The sequence below is a fragment of the Electrophorus electricus genome, chromosome 25, assembly GCF_013358815.1.
Source record: "Electrophorus electricus isolate fEleEle1 chromosome 25, fEleEle1.pri, whole genome shotgun sequence".
Taxonomy (NCBI): Eukaryota; Metazoa; Chordata; class Actinopteri; order Gymnotiformes; family Gymnotidae; genus Electrophorus; species Electrophorus electricus.
This window is the reverse complement of record NC_049559.1, coordinates 10720983-10732844: the sequence shown is the minus strand read 5'-3', so window position 1 is coordinate 10732844 and position 11862 is coordinate 10720983. Positions and strand designations below refer to the sequence as shown.

Here is an 11862-nt window from a genome sequence, read left to right as displayed (position 1 = left end):
GGTGATGGTGATGGTGACCAGTGTTCGGTTGCCAAGTTACCTGAGCCTTCGGCGGTAATGTGTGAACGTCTCTAGCCTACACTCTCGAAAGGGTTCACTGAAAGATTCAATAGGACATTGAAATTCCTGATGTTCCAGACGCTTTCCCATCATCCTCATATATATGTATGTTTTGGGGGGTATTTGGGGGGTGGTGCCATGCAGCCTGAAGTCCTGCAAAGTGTGGGGTGGGGTTAGGGGTTGTCTGTAGCAGAAAGCCTTTTAATCTTGATCAAAATAAATAAGCAGAGATTCATTAACTAAAATAATTCAGGGTTATTGGATCTTCTGAGTCTTTCATGTGCCTGGTCAGCATGAATTGGACTTAAAACCACACGTGGCAGTGATTTTGCATGGTGTCTGGAGTCACCATCAGACCTTTAAGACCCTGAAATGTATATTTCAGGATTCCGAACATCATCTTTGTCTGTGCCCTGAGGTTCAATCCGGTCGGGGCTCTAAGGTCATCATCAGAAGAGTCACACAGACACAACCCCTGCCTACCATAAGGACCCCATCAAAGTGCCTGATAACATGGAAATGAGCATAGTGAGTGTTATGACTTAAACACTTTAAAGATGACTTTTCCTCTTCGTACCTTGTTCAAATTTGACACAAATACTATAGGAAGATTTTCCATAGGAAAAGTATTTGAAAATGTTTCATTCCGATTGTAATATTCATACTGACATTGCGCACCTGTACATAAGCAATTGCTCAGCATATTTTAGCCCTATTGGGGATTTAAAGGGACGCGTGCAGGCATGCAGGCGTGCAGACCTTTACCTTTGGGAATCCAAATAAACAAATGATTCAATTAATAAGGCAAACAAAGCCTGTTCGTAGACAGTGTATTTGCAGTTTTACTGAAGCTTAATGCCATTTCATGATGCTTGGAACTTTGTGAATGAGGGTATAAATCTGAGCAGTCAGGAATAGTTTTCTTACCGCTCGGCAAACACATCCTCCATAAATCACCCAAAAGGTATAAATAATGCTCCACTGTCGAGGAATCTGAAACCAGCGCAGAGTGTGCGGTTAACACACAAGACGGGAATGCTACTGTGAAAGTTTGTCCTCCCTTATTGCGAATTTAGTTTAGGATGGCTTGTCTTAGTAATACAAGAAAAAACGAACAACGAAATGAAAAACTAGAATGCCACATGCTTTGAAGATTTGTTTCCACTGGGCAACATTTATCCCTATAATAACGTATAGGCTACCCAGGTTGGCGATGAGACTGTCCACAACATATTTTTTATTGAGCTGGGTGTCTTCGCTACGTTTTTAGATTATTAAATAAGCAATAAACGCAACTCTCTTCGATTGCGTCCCCCTCGGTATATATTTCAATCCTTCACTCATCTGTCACAATACGTGCATTGGTGCCGAATGATAACAGTGATACCAACCGGTTGCAGGCTCACAGGGAGCGGGGCTAGTGAGTTTTGCTTCACGTCTTACTGCTGATGCACAGAGCAAACGCGTTCGTAGCCCACTGACATCACGCAGTGCATTGTAGCTATCCCGCTGGCGTGCGCCGATGAGCCCGCGTTTTGGTCGGAGGCTTGGAAGGAGACTGCTGAGCTTCGCAAGAACGAGCATGATTCGCGCTCAGAGGCGCGCGCAGGGAGCAAACCGCGGAGGGGTGATGTAAGAAACTGCTGTTTTTTTTTCTCGACAGGGAGTAACCTTTTTTTCACCCTCGTACTTTATGAATGTATTGACGTTTATGCAATTACTGAGAAGAATTACGCACTGTAGGACTGGTTCAACATATTTTTTCGACCTCTCAATGCTTTTGCAGTTGCTTTAAAACTTTGTCCTGTTGCGTTACTGCATCGTCGTTTATTGACCAGTGAAGGTTTAGACAGAGATGAAAACAGACTTTTTCTAGTTTTTTCTTTTCTTTTCTTTTGATCATATCAACATGTAGTATGGGTCTTTTTCTCCCTAAGAAAGGATATCTTCAAGGAGAAACTGGTAAGAGGATAATGATTCATATTAACTGCATGAACCAGCCCCTCTTGTTATAATGAATGATAAACCTAATAAGTTGGTTTTAATACCAATCTTAGTTATTCTTTTTGTAATGATAGGTTATCAGTACATCTGCCCGGCAGGCAGTCAGTCTTGCCATTTTAGAACTGCGGACAAACTGAGAGGCATCGGTGCCCTCTCTACCCAATATCCAACTATCGATGACCTATACAGGGACCCAGAGCTTGAAGAAGATAGCCCGCCTAAATTTATCTCGAAATTCAACTTCACTGAACGAGACCTCATGCGCCACGTGGATTTCAACATAAAGGGAGACGACGTAATTGTTTTTCTTCATATTCAAAAGACCGGGGGGACCACATTTGGCAGGCACCTGGTAAGGAATATTCGTCTAGAGCAGCCCTGTGACTGCAAACTGGGACAGAAGAAATGCAATTGTCACCGGCCAGGCAAAGACGAGTCCTGGCTGTTCTCTAGGTTTTCTACAGGCTGGAGTTGTGGGTTGCATGCGGACTGGACTGAATTAACCAGCTGCGTACCTGTCATCATGGGGAAGAAGCAAGCTCAGAAGCGAAAAAGGTAACTCAGTGCACACCTACGTCGTACACGTGCGGGCGCGCGAGCGCTGCTGACAAGACGAGGCGGGGTCGAATGCTGTTGCATTTTTAATTTCTGAGGCATATAATCGTGTGATTTTGTACCCATTGAAAGGGATAAATGCAAAAAGCAAACCAAATAACAAAGCTTACTTCGAAAAACGAGTGCAAAAAACAAACAAAAAACGGGCTAAACCTTGCCGTTGCATGATATATCTTCTGTTTTGCTAAGGCGGATTCACGTGAATAAAAAGGGATATGGGTATAACTCCGTGGGTTAACTGAATGGCATGTCTTTGACAGCAGTGCTAGACACTCAACACACAGCAACTGTGCTTTCAGAATGATATACGGCATGCAGATATGCTAGTGAAAGTTGAGAAATTCAGTAGATGAGTCATAACCAAATCCACAGTCGGGCAGGCAAGAAATGATATAAATAGCCAGGTTGTTATTTTTCTTATGCCAAATGTCCATAATCGAACAGACATATATTCGTTTGCTAGTCTTATGTAAAAATCAAGCCATTTTTTCATTAAAAACTGATGGACGCGATTCTCTGGAAAAACAAATTCCTTAATGTGGCAAAAATCTAGATTTTTAAAATTCAGTATTAATCTACTACATTATTCACACGAAGACTGTTATCTCTAGACTCTTACTAAAATAACACGTGCTAGGCAATCGCACTTCACTGCTTTCTAGACGCACGAGTCAAAATTCTCTATAATCAGAAGGGTTAAAGCAACAATAAAGTCAGTTTTACTTCTCGAGAGACAAACCCAGAAAGTTAAATGGACACTTTAATATTTATACGTAGTTTATTCTCTAGTACATTTTCTCAGCAAGATGCCACGTTCCCCTGTTTTGATGATGGAGAGGGTGTGTGGTAATGAACTTTAAATGAGGCACCGTAAATACAAGCTGAGCTCTGGAAGAGACCTGAGTATAGCCATCTATAATTTTGACAGTTCCAGTCTGCATACGTGCGCTATTAAAATGTTATTTTAGTTGTTTACTGGGCATAATGAGGATTAAATGTATAGTGAATGTGCAAACCTTCACTTGTAGGAATGTGTGTGTGTGTGTGTGTGTGTGTGTGTGTGTGTGTGTGTGTGTGTGTGTGTGTGAGAGAGAGAGAGAGAGAGAGGGTTTGTGTGTGCGTGTTTGTATGTGTGTTTATATCCATTCATGTACTGAGATATTTTAAAGTAATGTTATTAATCTTCTTAGAAAACAATCAGATACTTTTAGACTTACTTTCCAGCTTGTTCGGTATGCTTCCAATTCATTCTGATGGTCTTTTTGTTGTTGTTGTTGTTGGGTAAAGGACTGTGGTGTAAAATACATAAACACATAGGTTTCAGTGGAGGCATTGCATTAAAAACTCCAAATTCTGAATAGTCAGGTTATCCACTAGTGATTGTACAATTCATGTTTGGTAAGTGCACTCAAGAGTAAATTATGCGTAATATTACAACTCTTGTGTACCTCAGATAAACTATTCAAGGGAATCTTTTTAAATTCTCACTTGACGAGCAGGGGAGCCAATGTTTTTCACTACAAAAGTAATGTGGTTAGTGTGGCAGTGAATTGTGCTGAAAGGAGATGACATTACATTTGTTGAGCCCATTAAGTTTCCCTCCAGTTTCTAGTTGTTTTTTGGTATTAGCTGTGATGCCACTCATTTAAATACCAAAAATCTGAATGCATTATCTAAAAACAAACATTTTTAAAATGTGTGAAATAGTGTAGGCACATAATGGACAGTATGAATATTAATGAAATTATTAGCAGTCATTCTCAGTCTTAGAGACTTAGAAATCCATGGAAGTACACACATTAAAAAAAAAAAAAATTCAGCTTGTGCGTGTATATGAGAGAGAGAGAAAGTGAGAAAGAGCAAGTTTACACTGTGAATGGTTGTACTGACATATTAGTGGCAGAGATCCTTTATTTAATTAGCAGATTCTCTATATTGAACTATTCAGCTTGAGGAAGATACACTAGTGTTGAAATATTATTGTTTCAAGGCCACACTAAAAGTAAGGTTTAATACTCTTACATCAGTGCATGTTTGAGAAACATCTGGTGTTGTCACTGTGTTCTGGGCAATTACGCAAACATCCGTTCATGCATTATGATTTACAGACTTGAATAAATCTATAACTTGTTTTTGGTTTTTTGTTTTTTTTCTCAAGAAATACTCAATCTTCTTCTATTGTTTGGCTTCTGTGTATTCCCGGCCCAGAAAAGGCTAGTTTAATTAGGTGCTGATCTGAAAGTTAAGCTCATGTGGCAGAAATCAAAGGCTACAAATAAGGCAGTAATTGTTCAGAAATGATTTGTCTGGGAGTTGGGAAGCACTGCAAACAGCTGGAGACAAAACTACCTGTCAGAGAGGTGTGTTCTAGGCTGAGAAATCCCCTCTTTGAAGATGAAAAATTGACCCATGAGCCCCAAACCACAAGGCCGTGGCCATATGATTCATCTCTGCAGTGCCAGGTTCTCTTTCCTCTGAGAGAGTGGGGCATGTGCTGCACTCTCCTTGCCAACTGCAACATTAATTCATCCTCTCTCTCTCTCTCTCTCTCTCTCTCTCTCTCACACTCTCTCTCTCTCGCTCTCTCGCTCTCTCTCTCTCTCTCTCTCTCTCTTTCTCTCTCTCTCTCTCTCTCTCTCTCTCTTTCTCTTGCCATTCTTAACTGTCCCTCCTTTAGTCATTCACACAGCATGCTTCCATTTCCTCATAAAACCATCCAAGCCAAAATAAATCTTGTCTGACAATAGGCATGGCTGGGACTCCACATGTTAAGTGTAAGTGGTGACTTTCTGAAATTTTCATCCTGATCCCTGCACTTCCGGAACCGGTCTTGCCATGGTCGATGGCTCACATAAACAATAAAGAACTTATCCATTCTTTATGTTTATGGGTGAGACTCTTTAGATATTACATTTCCCCCTTTTTTTTTTTTTTTTTTTTTACACCTTTGCACGTATTTGTATGAAGATGGCACATTCTGTTACATGATTTCACATATGATACATGATTTCAAGGCACGGTAAGGTGTGTCAGAGGAACCGACCCACCCTGAGTGCACAGAGCTGCTGCCCACGTGGCTGTTTGCGCTGTGAGGTGGCATTGAGGAGGAAGAGGTGTAGGAAGCGTGGTTTGTTTTGCATGACTTGGCCTTTTCGCAGCAGCTAGAGAAGGAAGCAGGAGCCAGAAAGGTCAGGCATGTCAGAGAAGATCAGCAGGCACTCCTGCAGCAGAGGATGAGGGACAGGGGAGGGGGGAGAGAGAGAGAGAGAGAGAGAGAGAGAGAGAGAGAGAGAGAGAATGCTCTTCTCCACTTGGCTTAAGGAAGAGGGCCTCTCTTCCTCACCACATCACAGAACTCTCTCCTCCATTGGGGCTCTTGAGAGCTGCATGTTAATATGAGAGAGAGAAAGATGCATGATTGACCACTACTATGTTGCTGTGAAGAAAATACGCATAGTTAAAGCATGTAGTCCTCATTTTACAGATTGGGAATAAAAGATCATTTGAAGTGATCTGTGGCAATGTGTGATAATTAGCCATGATGCTGTGAGATCTTTGTGGTCCAGCCAGCTGAGCATCGAACAAACACCATTTATGCACCATACTCTTACACCTTTAGCAATGTAACAAGGAAGTTAATATGCATTTGATTGACTTTCACCTAGTGAATTGTTGTGCTAGTCGTACAAAATGCTTGATGACAGTAAGTGATCGTTGTCATTGAATTAATTTGTTTTGTGAAGAATTAAAATCACATATGAACGGAGCAGGGATCTCGCCTCTGCGCCACCTTTCCTTCTCTCTTAGCTCTGCCACTTTCTGTGACTGTGTGCGCCTCTTTCTTTTAGCGCTAATTAAATCAATCAGGTTCATCAGTACCCTGCTATTAGGAACAAATGCATTTTCTGGGCATCCGCGTAGATATGATCTGCCAAAGTAAACTGTAATTAACTATGCCAAATGCACTCAAGTTAGAAAATTTAAGGGACTAAGAATGACTGAAGCTTCTTTACCTGCCAAGACTTATGACAAGTTGCTCATAATTCATTAGTACTATTCTTTCACTATTTTCTTACCCATTTTTCGCATTTATTTGAGGCTTAAGGCTGTTGATTAGAGGCAGCACTGAACTATTTTGCCCTTTGCTGGTCAGTTTAAGGAGACTCTTTAAGGAGACTATTGACTGCTCTGTGACTGATCTACTTAATGGACTTATCCTTAGTTTAAAGGGTGTGAAGATAGCTTTTATGCAACTTTAGCTCGTCTGTAAATATTTTCATTTTATACACCAAAATATTCAGAACAACAATTTTGATCATGTGTAGTTTGCTAATTTACTCATCCAATTAAGCTATTGTATTTAAAATAATTCTCCTGTTCAACATCATTATGACAGCTTTGTCAGTGTATTGTTATCTACATTTCTGTTAGTTTGTCTCAAAGCTTATTTGTGGATACACAACCCGTATCCAGTCTGCAATAACCATGAGATCAACGGCCACAATAATCGCAGGGTGTGTGCTTAACAGAGTGTGTCTCCACTGAAGCCCAAATGACTTTTACACATGCTGGCTCAGTTCTCGCCTCTGCTATCAGAATGCAAGTAGGTCCACAAGTTCCTCATTTCCCAGACAATCAGAGTAATGAGCAACCTGCAGCAGCAGTAATGGCCCATTATTACTCTTATGGAGCGAGTGATGACATGCTCCTGGCCCAATAATACCCTCACATCATTTTTTATTCATTATACTCAGCGCAGTGAGCACTACGATTGCTGTCTGGGTCTGTGTATGTGTGGGCCCTGATCAGAATGCAGCATGCCTCCTTTGCTTCCAAGTTATGAGACATCTTCATGGCTTTGCCGCTTTCGCTTTATGGCTTTGGACGTAACGAAAGCACCTTCACCGAGCCTTGCCGAGCCTGTCTGCGCCTTCCTCTCCTTTAGCCTCTTCTGTTCTAATGTTGATTAGACCTCATAAGAATTCCGCCCGGGTTCCGTCTGGATTGCAAGTGCTCGCATTTCCAAAAAATAGACTGCTGGTCTCTTCTAACTGATTAGTGGAAGTGGACCTCATCGAACAGCGACAACCAGCAGGCCCGCCTCTTAACGCAGATGAGGTTGCACGGGCTTAATAGGAGGGATTTACTGCCCCTCAGGCTTGACAAAGCCACACAGTTCCTTAGCATTATAGGATCTTTATTACATGTTGGGGCTGAGAATACCCTTGTGGTCCGGAGACAGTGGGGCCTGGAGATTTCTTTCCATTCATCATTCATCCTGCTCGTCGTTGTCGCTGAGGCGAAGCTGTTATCCAGTTGGTGTGATAATGAAGTGCTACCAGAGGGGGGGGTGTTGCTGCATTGCTCTAACAATCAGTAGGAGAGAGAAAATGCACTCATTTTGCTTCATTTTGAGAGCAGGAGGAGGTTGGCTTTTGTCGTGATTCACTTATTTGTTTGACTGATGTGATTTCACATTGGGTTATTTTATTTTTTTCAATCAGTAAACTATGATTTTAAGCTTCCACAAATTTGATGTTATTCCCAGCAATGATTTCGATTTACATTTATATTTGCAGTGTGTAGTAGACACTTGTACAAAAAAAACCCCAAAAAAAAACCTGACCATCAAACTTAAAATATGTTGGCGACAGGGCCCAGTATAAACACACACAGTACATGGCTTTTTTTAAAGTGTAAATTTAAGTGTAACAATGTATGCTTTCTTATTTATGGAACTGTCTCTTTGTGACCGAGCCAAATGTACTGAGCATACTCACTGCCAGTGTTCAAGTTGCTTCTTCATCTTATTTTATATAGTCTGACTCCAGATTGCAGTCACTTTTCCAATGCACTTTTCCCAGTCCATTTCCACATAGACTGAACTTTAGCTGTTTTTGTGCTGGTGGCGTTCCTCTATAAAACTTGATGAAGTGAAGCACCCACGGACAAAGCCACTAAGGGTAATAGAGTGTGAAGCTGAAACAGCTCTTTTGACGCCGCTGTCAAGTTGACTTGCAGCTCTGGCGAATAGGAATCTCAGGTGGTGAGCTTCAGCTCTTGTTCCAGTGTTGTCTCTTTAGTTGGACAGGCTGGGATTGGCACTCTTTAGTTGGACAGACTGGGACCAGAGCTTTTTACTCAGACAGGCTAGGATCAGAGCTCTTTAATTGGACAGGCTGGGATCGGAGCTCTTTACCCTGGCATGCTGGGATTGGAAGTCTTTACTTGCAAAGGCTGGGATCGGAGCTCTTTACTCGGACAGGCTGGGATCAAAGCTGGCTCTTACAGTTGCTGGGTTTGACATTGCTTTAGCTGATACAGGCAACTTTTTGTAATAAAAGTCAAATTTGTAACAGTTCCATTACTGTATTGAAAAAATGAATGTTTGAAATTGAACAATGTAATGAAGATATGTGTCTTCCAACGGTCATCTGGGGGAGACTATGCTATATAATGTTTAATATGAGGCAGTTCAGTTTTTCGTATTGTTTATAGCCCAGTTGCACTTTTTTTTATAAGATCACATTTTTTTGCATGAGAATCAAAGATTATATCAGAATGGGTGTTTTGTTACACCCTCAGGGAAAAAATACAAGAATTCCTTTTCATACAAATGAGACAGATTTATGCTTGGAAAAAAAGTATGTGCATGGGAAACCCTTTATTTAAGCAATTGTGTCCTGGAGCAGTTGACAAGGGTCTAACTTTAAGGACCGAATATGTATAGTGTATGAATAATACACTAAATTCTCAGCCAAAGCCGAATGTAAAGTAACAACTTTGATGATCGTAATTTGTGGATTCCCCGGTATTGCAAGCATTAAAAGCAATGCCCTATGTAGCAGTAAACACCTAAATCAACCAGTGATTTTTAAATGAACCTAATCATAAAAAGAGAGTTGGGTTTAGATACATGGAAATATTAAAGGAACCATGAAAGTACATCCAGGTAAATACTTCTGGGTCACAACACGTGGTCCTGCTATGGGACGTAAAACATTCCTGGCCATTAGTGAGAGCATGCACTGTGTGCAGAATATTAACACTGTACTCTCTGCTGAGTGTGCAGTATGTAATCTGCAGCCAAACTCTGTATACAGGACTATGACAGCACAGTGGACATGTCATAACTCACTCTTTCAAATTCTATCAGAGAAGCATTGTGGGGTAGCACACCAGTTGCAAAACAATATCTTTGAAAGCTCAAGAGACCTGACCATAAAGCTCATTCACCTTTTCTTTAAATATCAACTTAAATATCACAGATGTTTATGCCAAAATTTCTTAGGTGCATCAGACCAAAAATCCAAAATATTTGAGAACTGAAGAGCATATTAAAAAGAGGCAAATCACTTTTTTGTGCTTTTGGTCCTCTTTCCTTTAGTGTAGCAATGGTTCGATAAACAGGGGGTGGAATGGGGCTGGGGCATGACTCACAAATGTAATAGTGTTTAAAATACAAACTCAATGAATGTATTAAACTTAGCATGTATAAATGAGCGTATTAAAGGTCCTGTGTCTATAATGAGTGTGAAATGATGAGCATGTACACTATGGTAAAAAAGATAAAAGACAAAATGTTTCTAGCATCTTCCCAATAATAATTATTACAGCAAATACTTTTGTATGAAGAATATTTGATTTCATATATAAGATCTATTTTTAATAAAATGCAGGCAAGCATGGGATTAATTATTTTAGTATTATCCTTCTCATACATATATGAGCACAGTATGTATCTGTTGCGATTGACGTTGAAACTCAAGAGGAACCATATGAGATTAAAGGAGGTATTGAGATAAGAGACTTAATCCGAAGTCTGTTTCCGTCTGACCTCACTGCTCATCTGGGAGCAGCTGCAAAGATATTAGGAGTCTTTTCTTTCTTTCCTTTGCTGTGGATGCTAGGGTATAGTAAACAAGTGTCCTCAACTGCATAGAATTGTGACCTTTTGTGTGGAGCCAGTGCTTCCATTTTTAGGTACTTTAACCATTGGAAAGTGAATTGTGCAACTGCACACTAAACATGATGCCTTGTCTCATGTTAATGTCGGTTTGCTAGCCATAACTAGGCATGATCTTGTACATTGCAAAGTGACAAGAGAGAAAGTTAATCGATACTTGCAATCAAGATGTATTGTTATCGTGATAATCAAGGTATATTGATTTCATGATTTAACCAATCAGTCTGATGTATTGTTCCAAGTTTGTAAGAAAGTACAGAGATTCACTTTTATGAAAATGTACACGTAGTTAAGGTTCGTAGCTATTCTTTATGATATATTCACATGAAATCCTGCAATGTCACTGTCCTTTGGTTAAGACAGAGTAGCATTTACCTCAAAGACAAAAGTGCTGAAAATATTTGTTTTCCATTTTGCCTTTCTGCTATTCTGCTCATGCACGTTTCAAACGAGCATTGGTACATAGTCTAACGATAATCATATAGCAACTTTATTCCTCAATTTAGAACAGTGCATAGAGTAGAATAGTCAGGGTGGCTAAAATAAGATGTTTGGCCTAAAAAGCACTGATACTGAGGTTGACAGACAGTGTACAGAATTGTCTTTTAATCATATGCTGTTCTTGTGAGGCCTCTGAACTGTGGAAGTGTGTTTTTTATGTTGAAATCACTGGGTGGGGATGTCTCTTTCTCTCTCTCTCTCTCTCTCTTTCACACAGCCCTCGTGTACTCTGTTATTTGACAGATTGACAGATTGAACAGTGACAGGGAAAATGCCCGCTCAGAAGCTTGCTGCGTGTTATTTTTCAGTTGCGAGAAGTTGGTCCTGACCAAAGCTATCTGTATAGAATAAGTACAGGCTTTATTCATCATGGCCCCACAGGGAAATGTCATATTTCCTTATTTGGCACGGGCTGGCTGACAGGTAAGTTATGTGGCTGGAAGGAAGGGCTGCACACAGCGAGCAGGCGGATGGAGTCACCTTCATAATGCCTAATCTCCTCAGCAGGGCTGCAGGCTCCCGCCTCAGTTGCCACTGCCTTGTTCACCGCTCTTCTGCCATCATTGTTCTGTCCCTCAGGGCACGGGACTGACAATACAGCATCCCAGGAATGACGCCTTGGTGCCCTATTGTGCTTTGAGTCTCTCCATTGCAGACCGGAATTGAAATCAACACAAATGCAGTTACGGGGATGGGGATATGTCAGCAGACACATG

The 11862-nt window shown here is 40.8% G+C and overlaps 1 protein-coding gene across 1 annotated transcript in view; it reads left to right on the top strand.

The window, feature by feature from the left end:
* The first annotated feature begins 1629 nt into the window (after positions 1 to 1629).
* The window catches only part of hs6st3b (heparan sulfate 6-O-sulfotransferase 3b), a 46575-nt gene continuing 36342 nt past the window's right edge, over positions 1630 to 11862 (top strand). The window contains exons 1-2 of the mRNA XM_027018159.2: positions 1630 to 2022; positions 2139 to 2619. Of these exons, the coding sequence (XP_026873960.2) occupies positions 1977 to 2022; positions 2139 to 2619 (527 nt within the window). The 5' untranslated portion in view covers positions 1630 to 1976. The remainder of the gene's footprint in view (positions 2023 to 2138; positions 2620 to 11862) is intronic.